Here is a 21,201-nt window from a genome sequence, read left to right as displayed (position 1 = left end):
AACTTGCCTCTAAACTATGTGAAATGGAACATATTTGCCCTATGTTAATAGTTCGGACGAAATATACCCTCGCCGATATTAAAATGGGCTAAATTTGCCCTTATTTTCAAATGGTGGAAAGCTTAATTGTGACACATGACATCACCGGGTGTTAAACTTTCGCCGTTTGAAATTAAGGGCAAATTTAGCCTGTTTTAGTAACGCGGGGGCATATTTTACCCAATTATTAATGGAAGGTAAATATGTTTTGCGTATAGTTCAAGGACAAATTTGATCTTTTACCCTACATTATATGAAAATTTTATTATTAATATTTGGAAAGTCGAATAGTACTTTGAATTCTGGGCAATTCGCACGAATGCCCTTATTTTGGGGTGGTCTTTAATTCTTCCCATCAAATTGGTGGTCTTTAATTTTTGCCCTTCGTCAGAACCATTTAGTTTCGGGTTCGAACCCCCGCTCAGTCAAAAATTTAAAAAAATAAAAATTCAAGGTAGAGTTTGGATTCACAAGACAGAGATTTGCATGCAAAACTCTGCCTCGGGCAGATTTTTGCTACCTTCAGGCATAATTTGAAACTCCACATTAAGGTAGAGTTTTGCCTTCAGGCATGCTAAAACTCTGTTGCCTTATACCTGAAGCAAAACTCTGCCCTAAGGCCTAACTTTGCTACAAAATTTTGCCTTGGAAAATTGTCTTTTTTTTTTTTTTTTTTTTTTTTTACTGAGCTGAGATTCGAATCTCAAACCTCATAATATTAGGCACAAGGGACAAAAATTAAAGACCACCAATTTGAGGGTAAAAATCAAAGACCAGTGCATTTGAAGGGCATTCCGCACAAAAAAAAATGTTGAATTATTATCAAAGCTCAGCTTTATTTCATATATTTCTGTAAAATTCATGGAATAACTCAGCCCAATTCTTGTTACCAAAAGAGCTTCACACTGATTCAGGCCCAAATAATTCTAGTCCACACACCTTAACCAGTCCATTTCCACTTTCCTCTGTTAGTATTGTATTACTCTTAACTAAATCTCCTTTCCCTCAACCGTAACCAGAAAAAATCATGTGGGCCGCTCCTCCACTCAAACAATGGTATCCATGTATTCCGGTGATGACGTGTCTTCCTGTCGGAGCTCCGAGGAAGTTTCAACTCTACTCGCAGCTTAGAAACCTCGATTTAGGTAAGGCCATTGTTGTCGTTATTGTTGTTAAGTTTTGTCCTGAATTTGCTATCTTATTTGGATTCTATGGTACCTGTGTTTTTTTTTTTTTTTGGGAAAAGTACCCATAATTATGTTTTTGTTAGTATTCTCTCTGTCCCAATTTAAGTGTCTTAGGACCCGTTTGGACATGAAAAATTTTCACTTTTTTTTGGAATTTTTTTTCAGTTTATTTGAAAATTAGCGTTTGGCCATGAAACCTGAAACCTATTTTCACTTCTTTTTTTTTTTCATTTTCAATACATTCAAACAACTAAATATTCTTTACAAAAATTACAACCAAACACAATTTCATCTTTAACTCCAACTTCAAAATTCCAAGTAAAGTGGAAATTATTTGGTTTTTTGAACGCCTATTCAGTTTGACTAGGCACGGAGTTTAAGAAATAAAGAGAGTCTTTTGAATCCTATGATCTTAAATTAAAGATGAGTATAATGTACTAAAATATTTTTTAAATCTTGTGATTATAAGTTTATCATGTAGGATGTTTGGATTGTCAACTTATTAACTACAAGAACTTATTAAATACAGAAAGAGACACTATTTTTGGGACAGACCAAATAGAAAAGTAAGTCACTTAAATTGGGACGGTGAGTATGTTTTTATCGTCATCAAGGTTTGCAATTGTTAGCTTCTGCATGACACCTTGCTATTTCGATCCCAACAGTTACTGCGGTCAAATCAGGTTCCGTGGCGGAGCAAAAGCAGCAAACTACGAAGAAATCGCAACCAAAGTATCGAAAACAACAAGGAGCAAAAGAAGAAGTAGAAGAAAAGCAAGAAGATTCAAAGAAATTAAGCGGTTTTGATGTATTGCGAGCACTGGAAAAGGCGACGGCTCAGAAAATGAAGAAAAAGAGAAATGGAAAAGATAGTTCATTGTTGAGTAGAAAAGTGAATGGAAAGGGAAGAAATGGAAGGGAAGAGGATGAAGATTTGGTGAATTATGGTAACAAAAATGTTCGACCATTGAGTGTAAAAGAGGATTGGGGAAGTCGTTTGGATGATTTGGAGAAAAGACTTCAAGAGCTTGTGGATACAACTACTGCTTGAAATAGGCGGAACCAGAATTTGAAGCTTATGGGTTCGGAATTTTGAATCCTTTTACATTATTGGGTTCTGAATTAATTATTTGTACATAATCAATGGATTTCTTAAGGGCGAATACAGGATTTAGACCAAGATATTGGTTCAGCTAAACCTGTAATATACACACTAGCTCCAGCTACGCACCTGGCCAAGTGCTAATACTAACGTCGAATGAAAAATAGAACCAACTCATTTTCCATACTTCTTATATTTGATTACTGTTGTATGCACTAGGTAGCAGTGTTCATTGTGTTTTTATTTCTTATTTCATGTGGGAAAAAAAACTGTAATTTGATACTTAGGGGTTGACTCCTTATACTGTTATACATGGTATTATAATATGAGGATTGTTTATACATTAATAATGTACAGATACCATCAACAATGATGTAGAGAATAAGGTAACAAAAATGTTCGACCATTGAATATAAAGGAAGATTGGGTAATTCGTTTGGATGAATTGGAAAGAAGACTTCAAGAGCTTGTGGATACAACTGTTGCTTGAAAGTGGAATTTCAAATTCAGTCTTTACTGCCAAGTGCTAATACTAACATAGAAAAAAAAAAACAGAACAAAATCATTTTCCATACTACTTTTTATTTGAATATTGCTATATACATTAGGTAGCAGTTTCTTCATTGCAAATCGTTATACATGGAATTATCATATGGGGATTGTTTGTATGGGTAATAATGTACAGATGCCATCAATAATGATATAAAGTTGTTATGTACCAAAACAGATGTTGCAATCTATGTATCACCTGCCTCTTAGTTTGAAAGCAGAACCAGTTTTTGAATGAAGTACGGCCAGTAAATAATTTTGTAAACTTTTCTACCACTTTTTAAGTTGAGAATCACTTAAAATAGAGAAGTGACTGGACAATGAAGAAAGGGAAGGGAAAGGGATGAAGGTTTGGAGGATTGAGGTAACTGGTAAGTGTAACAAAAATGTTCGACCATTGAATCTAAAAGAAGATTGGGGAACTCGTTGGATGAATTGGAGAAAAGATTTCAAGAGCTTGTGGGATAGAACTGTTGCTTGGAACTGGAAATTTACAAGTTTAGTCTTTGCTGCCAAGTGCTACTACTAACATAGAACATGAAAAAAAATTACCAATTTATTTTCCAATACTTTTTACATTTGATTAGTGCTATATGCACTAAATAGCAATGTCTTTATGTCTTCATTGTGATTTTAAGTCTTTGTTCGTATAATAATGTACAGATATCATCAATAATGATATAGAAATTGTTATGTGAGGTTACTTACTTTTTTTCTTGGATTCTCATTCATGTTCGGTTCCCACATTGGTGGCCACTAATTTAGATTCGCGACGTGTGAAGCTCATTTAAACTAATAGGATTTTTTCATATCCATAGGATTTTTCCATACCCAAAGCTCGAACGTGAAACCTCTGATTAAGAATTTTTGTGTTTAAATGTCTTTATTGCTTATTGTTAACCTCTGATTAAGGAATTTTGTGTTTAAATGTCTTTATTGCTTATTGTTAAGAGAGTATTTTTGTTTCACCTTTTGTCTCGTATAACAAGATGTCCAGTATGACTACAGAGTTCTGTTTTTGTTATGCAACAAACTAGATGTGGTATTACTTGTGCTAACTTTCGTATTGGGGTTGTTTTTGTTTATGAAACGATACGATAGAAAGCAACGCGTGACGAAGACGAGGATGATCCGTTATCGAAAGTATATCCACCATTCCATGTAAGAATGAAAGTGCTCTTGGCTTGACAAAACAATCTTGAAAAAAGATTAGGCCAAAGTCATAGGCAGCCCCTAATCTTTTTCATATATTTCTCATGGCCACCTAAACTGACTCTTGTTCCGATTGAACACCTAAACTCTTCCAAATTTGTATCATTTAAATACTTTTTTTACAATCAGCAAAAAATATAAAATGTGTGTATTACACTCGCGGTGACATGGCAAAATGACATGTGGCAGAGCGGTTAAAAAATTATTAAAAAAAGAACTTAAGTAAAAAAATAAAAAATAAAAATTGTAAACTTAAACATTAGCCAGCCGCCGCCACCTCTGTCCAGTCACCACCTCCATCTGACCGCCGCGCAACCACCGAAAAAAACACCCATTACTTTCCTCCACCCGTCATTGCCCATCCTTTCTCCACCACCGATCTTCTTCCTCATCTCCATCTTTATCTTCTTCCTCTTTTCACAAAAATAAAACCACCATTTTTTCCGGTGAACAAGAAGGTGATGGTGGCTTTCAGATTTAGAAAAGATAAAGAAAATGGTGATCAAAAGAAACAAAATAAAAGAACAAAAAAAAAAACTGAAGAAGACGAAGAGGGGGCAGTGTTTTAAAAGGCGTTTTCGGGGCGAGCCCTGGGGCGGGGCGTACCAAAAATGCCCCGGGGCGATGGGTCGGGGCGAAAGTCTCCAAAGGCGTACGCCCAGCAATTCGGGGCATACACCCAAAGCGTTTGGGCGAGTTTTTTTTGTTGGGGCGTAAAACTAAAACTTCTTCGAACTAAAACGAAATTTATTAAATAAGTCCTTAATATAATGCCCAAATTCTCAAAAGTCAACATGTAATTACTCAAATGTTTTAAAAAGGAACTGAAACATTAAATTTAAAAGTCAAGACCTTTTTTTATTGTTAGAATGCCTAATATATATTATTTTTCAATTATTTATCTTGTCTTCTTTTATCTTGAAACAGCCGTCCTACCTTGGTAGGAGTCAGGTCTGCGTACACTCTACCCTCCCCAGACCTCACGTTGTGGGATTTCACTGGGTTGTTGTTGTTGTTGTTGTTGTTGTTGTTGTTCTACTATCTCAAAAAAGTAACGAGCAGTCACTTGTACTTGTAAGTAGCGTATAATAGATTGTTCTAATTAGTTTTTTTGTGGGGGTGGAGCATATATATATATATATATATCACTTATTTATAATTTTCTTCAATTTTTTACGCTATTTCACCTATTTAAAAGTATTTATTATAATTATATCATTTTATAAAATACTCAAAATTAAAATCCTATGGGGCTTACGCCCCGTGCCTCGGGGCTTACGCCTCACTGAGGCAGACGCCTTACGCCCTCGCCTTTTAAAACACTGAGAGAGGGGGTGGGGGTAACGAAGTGGAGAAAAAAAATGCAGGGGCCCATCTTTTTTTTTTTTAATTTAATTAAAGTCATATTTTTTAAAAGATGTTACTTTTTAACCAAAAAAGAAAATGAATATTTAAGAGTAGTTAACGCGCCCAAAGGAGAGTGTGCTTCACTTTTTTTGCCACATCAGTAAAAAGTATTTATGTGGTACAAATTCGGAGGAGTTTAAGTGTTCAATCGGAACAAGAGTCAGTTTAGGTGGCCATGAGGAATATGTGAAAAAGTTTAGGGGGCTGTCTATGCCTTTGGCTAAAAGATTACACATAATACATTTGTTCGTGAAAACGTGATCCATAAAGTAGAACGGGTAGCGAACCAAAACAATCCCGTGAGTAACTGTAGTACAAATATTTGATCTGTTGCAACCTACTTATCACCTACCTTGTTTGAAAGTCGTCTAGTTCAACCAGTTGTTATGCTAATTTGGAAAGAATTATTTGTTTACCCTTTTCAGACTCCACTTGTAGGATTACATTGGGTATGTCTTTGTTATTGATCTATAGCCACTAAATAATTTGGTAAACTTTTCTACCACTCTTTGATTATTCTCAAAGGATAAGATTATTCTCTTTACCAAACATATGCGGATCTAATCACAATCTTCTATATAAGAAGAACAAAAAATCTTTCTTGATCAATCCCTCTGCCCCTCATTCTTCAAGAATAAGGAAGATCCATTTCAGGTTTGAATTTGTTCATTTGGAATTTGGGTTCGTCTACTTTACACTCTCTCCGATTCAATTTATGTGAACCCATTTGACTGGACACAACTTTTAAGAAAGAGTGAAGACTTTTAAAACTTGTGATTCAAAATAAGTATTGAATATTTGTGTGACTGTAAATCATTTCATAAAGTAAATTTATTTTCAAATTAGGAAAAAAATCATTTAATTTGACACAGACTAACAAGATAGGTTCACATAAATTGAAACAGATGGAGTATTTATTTAATATGAATATGTTCCCTCATTTTTTTTTATTTTTTTTTTATATCATTCCTTAAGTTTCATGAGTTTGATCCCGTAGAATTTGACAAGTTGAGCAAAACTCACGTGTTTTAATTTCTCCAGAAGAGGAAATACCTAGTCCCAAGTATGGGAAGACTAAGAGCTGCATTTTCCAACGACATGAAAGCATGACACACCAACCTTAAAAAAGTGTGTTTTGCCCAAGGCAAAAACAACCTAATGTAGCAGATCAATAGCCTTTTTCCAAAAAAATATTCTGTGCAAATAAAACAATCAAAGCAAATCGTTGAATCTCCTTGACATGAGGATAGACTCTAATGTAGCGACATAAGTGGTTCAAAAGCTGCTTAGGTCACTGGTTCAAATCATGGGTGCAGCATTCTAGTATTTTTTTTTCATTCCACTAGTATGAATTCCTAGTTCCGCCACTGTCAACAAGGCTAACAAGCCAAGCATATCAATCCTCCAAAAGTGTTAATGATAGACTAAAGGTGCATAATCCAACACCTTGTCATGTCATTGCAGTTGGAAGATAAGGCTACTCAATCTAAAATCCACATCTGGTACAATGACAAACAATGAAACTACAAAAACTCAAAGCATTCATCTCAACATTTCATGAACATTCACCCCAACATTGGAGAAGCAAATTTATGAACTAAAAGTCCAGCAGACAAGATTATGGAACGCCCAAAAGCAATCTCCAACATCCTTGTTTAGTTACAATGCACATTAAGTTGCTGCGATTGGTCTAACATTTTTAGTTTCATTTTCTTTTTTTAAAATAAAGAGGGAATAGGAAACATATGTCCTAGGTTACTGGTCTGGCGTTCAATGCAAGTAACAAGTACCATCAACTACAACATTTGACCGTTCTAGTATGGTCGATAACGTCTACCCCGGTTGGAATCATCTCCGCTACCACTGGATCCTCCTCGTCCTTGTGGTCCACCAGCACCATTGCTCCTGTGGTCATTCCTCCGAGGCCGAACAGGTGGTGCCTGAACTCCTGGCTGCTGGCTGCACGGAAAACATCACAAGGGTAAAAGGTTTTGCTTTATTCTATGCACAGTCAATACTTCCTCTGCGTTTCTAACTTCTAAGGTATTGTCATTAGCAAAACTACAATATTTCACCATTTATCTGCACATCTGGATATAATGCAATCATCCAGTCTCCAGTATATGAAAAAACTGAAAATTACGCTAGTGATGAAGAAACTTTAAACTGATATTCTCTCGTCCCAAAAATTTATGTGAAGGAGTTTAAGAATGAACACTTTTAAAACTTGAGGTCCAAAAGATGCCAAAAATATTTGTGTGGCTATAAATCGTTTCATTACGGGTAAAATGGGAAGTTTTTAGTTAATTTGTTACTAAATATAGAAGGTGACATTCTTTTTGGGAATGACTAAAAAGGAAGGAATGTCACATAAATTAGGATGGAGGGAGTATTTCAGAAGACGGGCTAGAGGCAACCAAAAATAGATGTTAATATTTATAGGAACTTACAGAACGTAGCCGATCTGACCATCTGGTAGAACCATTGGCACCATTTGCATACCTGTTGGCATCGGTCCTCTACCATATATCATAGGCTGCTAAAGAATAATAGTCTATGAGATGAATATGATCAATGACAATGTGAAGAATCGACGATGAAGACATGAAGTACACAGAAAGCACCTGTTGGAACGCAGCAGCAGCAGCAGCACCATAACCAGCAGTTAGAGGTCCACCATACGGATTCACTGGATATGCACCATATCCTGGATGGGGAATATAATTAGGATGGGGTAATGCAGTGTGAGGACTGGCTGCATCAAACTTCTTTTCAGTCTGAGGCTTTGCAAGAACTACTTCTAACACCTGACCTGCAATCCACATCCACTTGATGTTAGTTGCCTAGTTAAATAAATCAGTAAGAAACTAGTTTAGTATATAGAGGAACTGATATAGAGAATTCATATAGCTGAGCCCAACCAGTTTCAGCCGAGGCATCATGGACAGATTGATTGAAATACAGCAGCAAACACAGAACTCATACATATTTTAGAAAGCATCTAGCAGCTTTTTCAGCTCACATATCAAAAAAAAAAAAAATTAGTAAAAAACTACATAAGTTTATACTATCATAAACTTAACATGTTCAGTAATGTTAACCTCTGAATGGAGAAGCATCATACAGTGAACCATGAATAAATTTAAGCTTTGTGTTAATTTGCACAAAATAACATACTCCTAGTGTTAACTTGCACAAAATACCCCCTTTCATATTACGAAAAGGAACCTCGTGCTATTTCCATACTTTAAAAGTTAAAGTAAACCTCAATGTTATGTAAATACAAAACCATCAAGGTATGTTCTGGCCGTACATTTTCACAATTTGATATCATTTTAGACCAATCAAATGAAATCACACTACTAAGAGCCCGTTTGGCTTAGCTTATAAGTTGCTGAAGCTGTTTTCAGCTTTTTTGAGTGTTTGGCTGGCCAGCTTATAAGCCATTTTGTGCTTAAAATAAGCCCAAAAAATAAGGGGCCCATTTGGCTTAGCTTAAAAAACAGCAGCTTATAAGCCCAAAAAAATAAGTTGGGGATATCCCAACTTATTTTTTTTGGCTTATAAGATGCTTTTTTTAAGCTAAGCCAAACGGGCCGTAAATGCGCAGTCAAATCTAGAATATAATTCAGAGAGTAACTAAAAGTATTTACACAAGCGCGTATCTCAATACAATGATGACAACACTCTTCAAAGACAGAACCCTATCAGCAGGAAATATACCAGCACCCAACAACCAAACCTATCAACCCATAGACAGTTCAACCCTTTGTTTAGGCATTGAACAATATTTGAGTCGAAGTTGAAAAAATAAAGAGCAAATCAATCGAAGTTGAGAAAAATTTATGGAAGTTGAAACATGTTTGCCATAAACTTAATTGGTAAGAAATGTTTCTATGAAGTTTAAAAAATAATTGTGAATGGGCACCAGTATTTCACTTGAGTGTACCTTTAGAAACAATATTTTACGAAAGTTGTGTATTTGCAATATTTGCAAATACTTAAGTCTAGAATTTGCAATATCGAAGTATACTCATGCATAAATGGACCTTTAGTAATTTGAAATACTAAAGCACTATTTTTAACCATACAATATGTCTTCAAAATAAACTACCAGGTAGCTCAAGGAATTTAAACCCAATTGTGGAATGACACTATTGCTATAATATTTCAATGATTTCGGAGTGTTCTTGCTTTAGCCATTCAAACTAAGGAAAGACTAAATTGAGGTAAAGGTGATAGGATGCCTTTTTTATGGTACGTGCACTTCGACTATTCAACCAATTGCCTGCTACCTCCCGCCAGCACATGCAAAGGATAACTCTCCGCCAAGGTTTAGGCGGATGATAAGAAATCACCTCGTGTTTTTTCTTCGGTTGGATTTGAACCTGAGACCTCATGATTTTCCTCCCACCTCATTGACCACTAGGCCACATACTTGGGTGCAGGATGCCGCATGTCTTCCAATTTTATGTTCTTTCTTACTTAAGCCTAATATATGTAACAACATAGTGCTAACCAAAACTCAGAACAAACTTGATATATTCCAAAAATGATTCTAGCAGTTTCCCTTTGCTTACGTTTAGTGGTTTACAGTAAAAATACAACAAAGCATCAGATAAAAAAATGAACCTTGGGCCAAACTCAACCCCTAAAGCCAGGTCATGAGGTGGGGATTACTCAAAACCATACAAGGAGACCAATTCCACAGCCCACCCCTCCCACTACATGCTCAGGCCTGTCAATGAGAGCATGAACAAGATAATATGGTGGCTCAACATAATACCCAGTGTAATCCCACAGGTGGGGTCTGGGGAGGGTCAATCATAGGCTGATCCAGACCCAAATTTGGAGCTTATTGTTTCAAACTCTTGAAAGAAAACATTTCCAGGGTTATAAGAGTTGATCAAAAATGGGCTGAATATAGATCGCTTATAACCCAAGGTCAGATGGAAAAAGGAAAAGAAAAGCCTCTCAATCACAATGGGACAAAGCTGATCTTACTTTTGGTTCAGCCCAAACAGTGATATTCCAAAATCTTGAAGAAAAAAAATTACAGAGGATGAGGTGACATGAAAATGGGTTATGTCCAGATGGTTAGTTGCTTTGATTCAATGAAACAGGCACCAGATTCCTGACAACTGAAGTAAGCTGACTTTACTGTTGGTATAGCTCAAACTTCAAAGTTTAGACTTATTGTTTCAAAGCCATGAAAATAATTTCACAGGATGAGAGTTGATCCAAATACAGGCTATATCTGCATTGCTTTCACCCCAAGGTCAGCTTGCTTTGATTCAAAAAACAAAATAGGCCTCAGACTCCAACAACACTTTTCGGCATTTTTTCTTTGGATCTCTTTAATATCCTCCTAACATCAAGACGTAATCTACATCCATCTATGATATTTACTTGTACCTATCAAAAAAATATCCATCTATGATATAGTAGAATATGTCATTGGTACATCTTACGTATATAAGAGTTTCATTACTAAATTTTACAACTGGATTTAGTAGATCCTAAGTAAATATCAATTATAGCAAACTAGGAATTGTTCAACACAACGCCTCACTGGTACTAAAAGTTCCAATAGATCCTTGAAGTCTCATATACACATGAAAATTCTCAGATCAACAAGGACTTCATAAACCAAAAAAAAAAAAAAAAAAAAAAAAAAACATATCTCAAGCACATTCATCTCTACTCATTGATCACGTTAGGTATGCCCTGAGACTGAACAAACTACTTCAATCTTTGTATATTTTTTTAGTTCTTTCTCTTTTTTTGGGACGACTGACGGTTCTAGAGATTTTAAAACCAAAATTATTAAATTTAAGGAACCCCCCCCCCCCCCCAAACCAAAAAAAAAAAACCGCACCCTCATGATTTATCTCTTTTCCTGTTGTCTTTTTCTGGTTGAGAAGGGGAGAAGTGATTTACAGGAGGGCCTATGGAACACTCAGATGTAGATCCTGAGTTCTCCTATATGCAATGTATGTGTCCCACTTGGTATTTACATGTCTAGAAGCATTACCATTAACTTCATATGTTTCAGTGTCTTTAACAGCTTTCAGAGCGCTTGACCTTTCTGCATAATGGACAAATCCAAAGTCTCTTTTACCACCAGGCTTGGCTGGCGGCATAACAACTCTGGTAACTTCGCCATGGCGTTGGAATAATTCCTTCAATTGATCAGTGGGTGTGTTTTCTGGAATGTTCTTCACATAAAGTGCTTTAACCTGGAAAAGACAACAAAAGATATGTAATACAATTGATCATTGGGTGTGTTTTCTGGAATGTTCTTCACATAAAGTGCTTTAATCTGGAAAAGACAACAAAAGATATGAAAATACAATGTGCAAACTAGCAGACAAGGGTTAATTGAAAAAAGTGTTTTTTAAAAGCGAAAAGCCAAGGTCCGGGGATCCAAAGCGAAAAGCGAGAAGTGATGAGCATGGTTCTTTAATTAAGTGCACTATGTATGGAAAATAAAAAAATACAACATATATTCTTTAAAAAAAAAAAAATACGAGACATTTATGACTTTTAGTGATACAATAATCCAATCTCAATAAATTTTACTAGTTTCAACGTTTAATTTACGATAAAGTTGAAAGCATCCAACTCCTCAAAGATGAGATTCAAAACATAGACTGTTTTCTCATGGGAATCACATTGTCCGTCATTCTTTAAGCGCACATTTATCTAAAGCGCATGGCTCCCCCCAAGCAGTGACCCCTCGCTTCGCATCGCTTCGTCGCTTAATAATACCGACAGAAAAGGTTTCATTGTTTTGTCCAGATGAATCTTCAATCAGGCAATTGATTCGTATGGATTGAGCAACACATCAGAAAACCTAATATCATGCCAACTATGTGATTTAGCTCATTATGACTAATCTTTTTTCTTTTCAAGGTTATAGTGGTAGTGATCATGCCAGCTTTGCATTCCTAACCAGCGGAATAGGATCCTAGGATGAGCTACTCTTAGTCCTAGTATCAAGGTTATTTTGGTTACTTATATACGACCAATGTAACCCATAGAATAAATAGTTTCCTAAGGTTTTTCTTCATTCTTAGCTAGACTTCGATGAATACAGGTTGTACCCTTTATTAACTTCCAAACCTTCATTGGTGCTGGCTTGACTTGATTGCCTCTTGGGGTTTCAAATAGCTTTTGGTGCTTAATTGAAATTTCCCAGTAGGAGGTATTCGGTTTATTTGCAATTTATTGTATATTGAATTCAATTGTGTCAAACTTTTATTTCTACATCTTCACTATTTCTATTTTGTGTTTCTTTACTTGTTCTTCCATCAACTCCGCTATCACTCGACTATTCCATCACCATTGAAGAGAACCTTTAGCAGGGGCACTAGATTTACGAATCTTAGTTGTTCACGGGTGAATACAATCAAACAGAATCCAATTCTGATGTAAAAATTCAGATGTGAACAAAATTAGACGGAAATAAAAAAATAAAAAAAAGAATTCTACCCATAACATCTCTGTCAGCTTTTGGTCTGAATACAGATAAAACGAATAGCTTTGTATATGACAGGTCGATGTTTTTATCGGAAAACTACGTCCTCGAGCTCGAGGTTTCAATTTCTTCACAGTAGTACCCCCATTGACTTCGGCTTTACTAATGACTAAATTGAAAATGAACATAGGGTTAAATTAGCCGATTACAGTTGTAATTTATAAAATAAAAAAATTATGTCTATATTCAAGATAAATAATATAATTAATACAAATATTTACAATATAAGAGAATATAGACATAAATTTTTTATATATTACAACTGTAATCGGCTAATTTAACCCTATGTTCATTTTAGTAAAACTTTTAAGTTGAGAAGTTTCATGCACATTACAAATACCAGCCTTATCCCCATTCCCACTCCTAGCCACACCAACATGAAGTAAACAAAGAAAAGAAGAAGAAAGCAATTTTATCTGGAAATACAGAGGGAGAGTCAGAACAGATAATGTATTGCATTCAAGCCAACAGGACAACAATTGGAGAGGAAAACTCACAAACCCACAATAGGAAAAAGCCTCTCTACCCTACCCAGACCTCACTTGTGGGGTTACACTGGGTATGTTGTTGTAGGAAAATGAATAAGGGGCTAATCATTTTGCTGTTGATAAAGGTTCGTAGTAACAACTAAACATCAAGAGTATTCGCTTAAGATCTCATAAAAGCTCATACTCAAATAACTGTGAGATATATGGTTTGATACCTGAGAAGCAGGACCAGAATGATCCGGTGTAATCTTTGGATCGGCCCAAGTGACAGTTGGTGAATTTCCCTCCAGCTTGAAGTTTGCACTTGCCATTTTTTTCCGAGAGTAATCCGCACAGACATTATTGTAATATTCAACAAAAGCAAAACCCCTATTACGTGCCGGGTTTTGAGGATCCTTCAGTCAAATATTAAAAGTTTAAAATTGTCCATGAGATGTCCATGACAGAGTCGCAACAATTTATAGAAGTGTTTGGGATGTCAAAACACACCTTTATGAGTTCTATTAATTCTGCACCAGGACCAGTCTCATCAATGACTTTTCTGAATTCATCATCAGACCAGCTCTTTGGTACATTACCAATGAACAATCTGTATTTAGTTTCTGATAGTGAACACCTTATGGTTTTTCCCTGGGTTTATAATAAACACAAAACAAACAAATAAATTACAACACACTAAAAGAGAAGATAGAGTTACTAAAAAAAAAATCTTCAACAGAAAAATATGATCAATGAAGCCAAGTGTGGATATAGAAATCACCTTGTATTCTTTGTTATGCAATTCTTCAATAGCCTTTTGTGCCTCATCCTTTGTTGTGAATGCTACAAAGGCAAAACCCTTGCTTTCACCAGTATCCCTATTTCTCATGACTCTGACCTGCCAAGATATGAGACGATTCCACAATTAGGGAAAAGCAATCAAATTGAAGTCTGTCACAAAGATATGCCTGTCCCAATACTTTTTTTTCTTTTTCTTTTGATAAGGTAACATTTATGCCTGTCCCAATACTTCCACATTACCTCATGTATTTCGCCAAGTGGTTCACAGAGATCCCTTAAGTCTTCCTCAGAAACATCTCGAGGAATCCCACCAATGAAAACCTCAGAGCCATGTGGAGGGAGAGCTAGAAGTTCAGCATGCTCCTTTTGCTCTTCATCAGTAAGAGAAGCACTAGCTTTTTCTTCATCTGCAGCAGGCTCCGGAACGTCGCCCATATCTGCTTCTTCTGGAGACTGCTCTCTCCCACTATCTCCACCTCCGGAATCATATGATTGTTCTTCGCCATTTTCATCATTGACTTCTCCAGCTCCTTCATCTTCTATCAGTTCTGGTTCTTCATCTTCCTCAGAGTAATTTTCATCATCAAGATCCACACGGTCATCAATTTCAGTATTGTCTGCCATGATTTTTTCGTGTCGCAGATCTTCTCATCCAACAAATAAACTGAATATCACCCCAATAATGCCTGCAGCACGACATTTATGTTAACTTTTTTGCTTGTTGACAGATACGACATCAATCGATCAACCAATTAGTCAATTAACTATTTCAAACGCAAATTACTTAGTATCAGCTACATAGACATGTAAACAATTAGCAAAATCATATTTTTCTTTAAAATAGGAAGTACTTTCTCCTGTCCTGCACCAAAAAGGAAAGACATGAAGGGCAGGTACTTTTTCAATTATATTCAGGAAGACAAAAATACAATATAAAACAAATGTGCAGCCAATTTCCAACTTATAGAAACACCACTTTTTTCTTTCTTCCTTTTCCATCTTTTGAAGCCAAATGTTGATTAGCCCATGGTGTCGTAAATATCGGATGAAGTAGTACACAATGGAGATATGAAACTTCTTGGGTCCTAATAAGGAAAATGCACTATTGTATTAAAGATCAACTTGACCGGAACCATTACCTACTAAAGAAAAAAAGAAAAGGTTGGCCTTAATTATTATTTTTTTCTTGGCAAGGGAATCCGCAGCCGCTACCCTTCGGGTGCGCACAAGGTAAACCCCACTCCAGTGTAATAGCCCATAAACCACACAGGAGAGGTAAAGTAAACCGCAATAGGCAAGCTCCGTGCGACGAGCTTGACCGAGAAAGCATATGGGGGGTTTCGAACCTGAGACCCCCGTAGAGAGATCTGGGCCTTAATAAGGTGGAGTTTGCTTCAAATTTCTAAAAACATTTTTTTAGAAGGAAAAAAAAAATCATTTTTATAATCTGTTTTTCAACCAAACACCAAAAGAGAAACTTTAGTTTTTGCAAAAATTGACGAAGACTTCACTGTTTTGCAGAAGAGTGTTACACGAGTAAAATTGGCCATAAAATTTATAGCAGATCTCAACAAAATTTCTCTGCAGCTTGTTCAAAAAAAATATATAGGATTTTACGACATGGCTGATAGCGCTGTTGAACCGAAGTAATAGGGCACGAGTTCCAAATAATTAAACGCTCAATATGCCTATGTTAAGACAAAAACTCTTTACTGAACTCAACCAATTTTAGTACCATCATATAACAATACACGTATCTCAGCTAAAATCAAAGTTAAAAATATGAAAACAACCCCAAAAAAAAAAAAAACAATGGTAGTAGAACAACCCGACCCGACCCGACCCAAAACAAAATCTTAGAAATCAAAGATCCGAAAAAGTGTAAATTCGAAAACCTAGAGCTCAAAAATATCAAAAACTAATTAGTAACAAAACCCTAATAGCAATATAGGTAAAAAAAAAAAAATCAAGCTAAAAACGTAAACAAAGAAATGAACAAAAAAACACACATGCTAAAACTTGATGGGGAAAAGTGTAAAATTCGAAAACCTAGAGCTCAAAATCAACAAAATAATCAACAAAAACCAATGCACCCAGGAAAAACTAAACCCTAACATAGGTAACACCGTACACATGAAAAATCTAGCAATGTAAAATTTCGTCTACAAATAAATCAAGCTAAAAACTAAACAAAATAAACCCTAACAAGAAACATAGGTAATTAATTCTGTCAATGTTTGTACACATCTAAAAAGAAAAAAATGAAAAAGGATATAGATAGGCATGAATAAAAGGGATGGGTAAAAGAAGAAAACCTTGTAGTATTCATTATGAGTATGGATGATAAAGGGCAGAAGAAATATATCAGTAGTATTTGAGAAGAAGACATTATAGTAGAAGATATATGAGTAGTAGTATTGGGGGTTTTGTTTGCATACCCAAAAATTAGTCAGTTGTGTTTCTGGAGAGCTTCTTTATGAATGAATTTGAAGGCCAAGAAGCTAATCTCAATACATACACTGTGTGAGAAAAATACCCCTTTTCTCACCTCTTTTATATTAGGCTGCGATTTCACTTCACCCTAAATCGGGTACGTTCTGCCCGCTGCCCCTCGCTAAGAGCTCGATTTTGTCAATGACTAGGGCTATTATCGTCAATTTTTTATTTTTTTAATCTTGTTTTTCTTTTAAAGTTTGGTGCGTGCATAATTTGGTTTAAGATTTTAAAAATGAGGATTTGAGCCCGTTTGGATTAGCCCAAAAAAAGTGATTTGTAAGCATAAGTACTTTTAAGTGTTGAAAGTTATTTTATAAATAAGTAGTTATGTGTTTGGATAAAAGTGTTTATAGGATTTTTAGAAGTAAGGGTAGTATTGCAATTAAAAAAAAATATAAGAGATAAAAGGGTAAAGTTGTTGGTCAAATCAAAATGGCTTATAAGCCAAACAAATAAGTGGGGCTTGAGCAACTTCTTGATTTTGACTTATTTTAAGCACTTTTTAACTTAATTTAAGCTGTTTTCAATTTGGTTTAAGATTTTAAATGTGACTTGATTTTTTAGAGTTTATAATCAAAAAAAAAAATATATGTGCCCATATTTTTAGATCTAACCTATTTAACTCATTTTGAGTGCAATTTGAAATATTAAGGGGTCATGTGATTGTTGGTTAGAGTATTAGTAATGCAGGGATTGTTATGCATGGTTTAGTTATTCATGTGTTAGTTATTTTATTTTCTACCCTATATAAAATATTACATAAATTCTCTAATAGCTTATATATGTATTAGTTATATGAAAAAAGAAAAGCATGAACCAGACGATGTATTAGCAATAATATGTTTTATGGGAAAAGGAGAAAAAATCAATCAAACATCGTATAACTTATACTATATTCCATATGACAATATTTTTTTCCCATTTTTGTTACCAAATAATATATAAAGTTATGCTAATTTTAATACGTGAATTTATTCTCCGAGGCCCAGGTTCAAGAACTTTTCATGTTCAATCCTATATGCAATCCAGATTAATTCTCTCTATGAGTTCAATCTTGGATTCGTAGATAGTATCGTTGGCCAGACAATCAAACTATTAAATGCAAAATCTGATAAATTAACCAATATGATAAATCAATAAGACAATTCAAGATTCAAACTACAACATTCATGAAACACCACGACTCTAGAACTAACAAACTACAAGAGAAGAGAGAGAAGAAAGGTTGGGGTCGAAGGCACTTGAGCCGTCATTGAATCTCCTCTTCATCTTTCGGTCGTCTCTCCCTCTAATCTAGTGTAATCCCCTCCAATCTCCTCTTAAAAATGTGTCTAATATGTACTTACAATATGTGAAAACAGCCTAAGACTAAAGCACAACTCTTAAACCAAAACAGGCTCGAATAGGGCTAAAATTGACTTGGCATGGGGTGTCATGCGTCTTGCTAAGCTAAAACTCCAGAGACTTGAAAATATGTAGGCCAACCCAATTTTTACACTTCGACAATGTGTACCACAGTGTTCCACGCGTTGTGGTGGTGCAAAAAAGTTTACTTTTTATATTGAATTTCGAGGTTGGAGAAGAAATGTCCCATTAATGTCAAGTGTAAATGTCTCATTTATGTAAAGTGTATATCAGTTGTATGTTTTATGTATATAAGATACATAAACTTGCAATCGCGATACATGGGAAAATTTCCTATGCAGGTAACATTATAACCTTATTTACCTATAATACCAGTAAAATTATTTTTACAGAAAATACCACTAGTTTGATTACCAACAATATATAAATAGGATAAATAAGAGTGGGATACTTTTTACCTTTAATAGGATCACTCTTTCCGGGCATTATTTTTAGGGATTTACCGTTACCTTCTTTCAAGATTCATAATCTTCCTTCCACTAAGAAATTTCTAGAGGAAGAATTACCAAAAGAAAGAAATTTCTAGAGGAAGAATTACCAAAAGAGGAAAAATATAAATCATACAATTTTAGCATTTGACAAATACAATCTAAATATAAAACATGTTTACATACTCTTCTGTTAGAAGAATAAACTTAATCATTAGAGGAAGAATTAATAGAAGAGGAAAAATATAAATCGCACAATTTTAGCAACTGAGAAATACAACATTAAAAAAAAAAAGTATACTCTAATGTGAAAAAATGAACCGATTGGTATATACAAAAAATACAGTTAAAATAGAAAATCTAATGTGAAAAAATTGAACTTATAACTAATATATACAAAAAAAATACAGTAATAATACAAATACATACGTACTCCCAAAAATGAGATAAAAAACTTATATCAATAGCTACAGCCTAAAATACAATAAGAAATACAAAAAGTATATATATATATATATATATATATATATATATATATGTACACACACACAAAGAATACAATAATAATACAAACACATATACTCCCAAAAATGAGATAAAGAACTTGTATCAATAGCTACAACATAAAATACAGTAAAAAGTACAAAACTAAAATATATGAAGTATATTTTGATGACAAAGAAGTGATATATACAAAAAGATACAGTAAAAATATAAAATCAAATGTGAAAAGAATGAACCTATAACTGATATATACAAAAAAAATTATAGTAATAACACAAACAAAAGAATTTTGGGAGAAAAGGGAAGTTAGGGAAATCACAAGAATTGTGGGAGAAAATGTTTGTTTCATAGTGAGTGAAACTGGTGGGCGTGGGTATACCCTAATCAATGGGCATTAACAAAGAAAGTAAATACAATAATAATAAAAAAAAAATAGTTGTAAATATATGTTCCATTTAATTAGGCTAAAAAGGTGGGGATGGGTATATTTCAATGTTTGGTAAAATTGATAAATTATTGGTAATATATTAGTAAATATTTGATAAGTATTGACCCCACGTAATTTTCCCTACATGGTATACTCAAGACATACACTGCTGGTTGCCACTAAAAAATAGTCATTTGCACAAATGCCCTATTTCGATGGTGGTCTTAGTTTTTGCCTCTTAAATTGCTGGTCTTTAACTTTTGCCTCTTAAACCCAAATCTCTGATTTTATAGACCAGTGAATAAGGGTACTTTGGCCCATAAATTTTCATTAAATGGGAAGTAGGACCAAAAATTTAAAACCACCGATTTGGGGGACGAAAATTAAAGACCAGTCCATATGAAGAGCAATCCGCGCAATTTTTTTGCTCAAAACCACCTCCAATATCCACTGAATCGTCCCACATTTGAGATATAAGCCCCTAAGACGAATCTAGACTTTTGGAACAACACTCAATCAAAAATAATTTCAAAACTCAGATACAAAAATTCAGAAGCTTGAATTCACCAATAGAGTTCAGTAGTTTTTTCTTCATGATTCAACTCTCAAATTAATATTGCAACGCTAAATTATTGAATTTACGATTTCTACATTTAACAATAGCATCCAACATATGTGCAACAAACAAATACTTAAATTATTATTTTTCAAACACGAGCAGCCGCAAACATGAATTTTCGTATTCATAATTTGAAACTCAACGATGGAACTCTTAAGTCCAATATGCACCAACAATGTTAACTTTTAATTTTCATTTCAGTAACTCGAAAACCAACTGATTTTTAGAACTCATTCATACCCAAGAACCACAAATGGCAAGTTCAAGTATAAATTGATAAAGGAAAATGTGAGAATTTGAATCAAGGGAGCCTAAAATCAACATATACATTGATTGGCTTAAATTGCTGCAGAATGTAAACTATTGTTATATTTGGATAATTAGCTGAAAATATCTACAAAATGATAATTAAGGGTACTATTTCGTCGTTGTGTGAAATTTTCTTATAAAATTGTGGGCTTTTTCTACTAACTATTGGACTCTCTTAATTAATCTTCTTTTTTTTTTTTGCACGCATTGTCCTTCATTTGGGGTGGTTTTTAATTTTTGCCCTTCAAATTGGTGGTCTTTAAGTTTTACTCCTCGCCTAATACCCCAAGGTTGTGGGTTCGAAGCCACTCAAAAAAAAAAAAAAAAAAAAAAAATCGCAAGGCGGACTTTGCAAAGTTAATCTCCAAACGGCGAATTTTGCAAATCTATCGGCCCGACATGGCAGAAATTCTGCTGTCTGCTTAATTCTGCCTGAAGGACAAAATTTAAAGACCACCATTTTGAGGGATAAAAATTAAAGACCATCCCCAGCGAAGGCCCATCCTGCAAATTGCCCATTAATCTTGACATGTGTGAAAAAGAACCCAATCGATCAAATGAAAAAAGAGCCCAATAATCTCGTTGGGCTAGTCACTGAGGTGGGACACCAAGGATGAGACCCATTTGAGTGAACGAGGATAACTTAGTGGCCTATTTGTCCTTATTTGGGAGTGGTCTTTAATTTTTAT

The 21,201-nt window shown here is 34.7% G+C and overlaps 2 protein-coding genes across 5 annotated transcripts; one reads left to right on the top strand and one right to left on the bottom strand.

The window, feature by feature from the left end:
- Window positions 1–1,020: 1,020 nt before the first annotated feature.
- Window positions 1,021–2,678, top strand: LOC132053492 (uncharacterized). Of its 2 annotated transcripts, none has more exons than XM_059445553.1 (2): window positions 1,021–1,184; window positions 1,910–2,678. In XM_059445553.1, exons 1-2 carry the CDS (start codon window positions 1,067–1,069, stop codon window positions 2,275–2,277), a joined length of 486 nt encoding a protein of 161 aa, XP_059301536.1. In that variant the 5' UTR covers window positions 1,021–1,066; the 3' UTR covers window positions 2,278–2,678. The 2 variants fall into 2 exon arrangements, with proteins under 2 accessions (XP_059301536.1, XP_059301534.1); XM_059445551.1 differs by having other exon boundaries at window positions 1,024–1,184; window positions 1,892–2,678.
- A 4,318-nt stretch (window positions 2,679–6,996) lies between these two features.
- On the bottom strand, window positions 6,997–16,876 carry LOC132053491 (heterogeneous nuclear ribonucleoprotein Q). Of its 3 annotated transcripts, none has more exons than XM_059445548.1 (9): window positions 16,743–16,876; window positions 14,545–14,990; window positions 14,285–14,401; window positions 14,014–14,154; window positions 13,740–13,919; window positions 11,531–11,735; window positions 8,121–8,308; window positions 7,947–8,035; window positions 6,997–7,455 (listed from the first exon to the last, which is right to left on the bottom strand). In XM_059445548.1, the coding sequence occupies exons 2-9, from the start codon at window positions 14,926–14,928 to the stop codon at window positions 7,311–7,313; spliced, it is 1,449 nt and encodes a 482-aa protein (XP_059301531.1). In that variant the 5' UTR covers window positions 14,929–14,990; window positions 16,743–16,876; the 3' UTR covers window positions 6,997–7,310. The 3 variants fall into 3 exon arrangements, with proteins under 3 accessions (XP_059301531.1, XP_059301533.1, XP_059301532.1); XM_059445550.1 differs by having other exon boundaries at window positions 7,947–8,032; XM_059445549.1 differs by having other exon boundaries at window positions 16,620–16,759.
- Window positions 16,877–21,201: the final 4,325 nt, after the last annotated feature.

The sequence above is a fragment of the Lycium ferocissimum genome, chromosome 4 (genome assembly GCF_029784015.1).
Source record: "Lycium ferocissimum isolate CSIRO_LF1 chromosome 4, AGI_CSIRO_Lferr_CH_V1, whole genome shotgun sequence".
Classification (NCBI taxonomy): domain Eukaryota; kingdom Viridiplantae; phylum Streptophyta; class Magnoliopsida; order Solanales; family Solanaceae; genus Lycium; species Lycium ferocissimum.
The sequence above is the reverse complement of the archived record's forward strand: the minus strand, read 5'-3'. Positions and strand labels throughout refer to the sequence as shown.

Excerpts from the sequence above, each read along its gene's own strand:
- LOC132053492 (XM_059445551.1), top strand. The coding sequence starts at position 1,067 with ATGTGGGCCGCTCCTCCACTCAAACAATGGTATCCATGTATTCCGGTG. Across the intron at positions 1,185-1,891 it reads GCTTAGAAACCTCGATTTAG|TTACTGCGGTCAAATCAGGT; the intron begins GTAAGGCCATTG and ends CGATCCCAACAG.
- LOC132053491 (XM_059445548.1), bottom strand. The coding sequence starts at position 14,928 with ATGGCAGACAATACTGAAATTGATGACCGTGTGGATCTTGATGATGAA. Across the intron at positions 13,920-14,013 it reads AATTAATAGAACTCATAAAG|GATCCTCAAAACCCGGCACG; the intron begins GTGTGTTTTGAC and ends ATTTGACTGAAG. Across the intron at positions 11,736-13,739 it reads ATTCTGGTCCTGCTTCTCAG|GTTAAAGCACTTTATGTGAA; the intron begins GTATCAAACCAT and ends TGTCTTTTCCAG.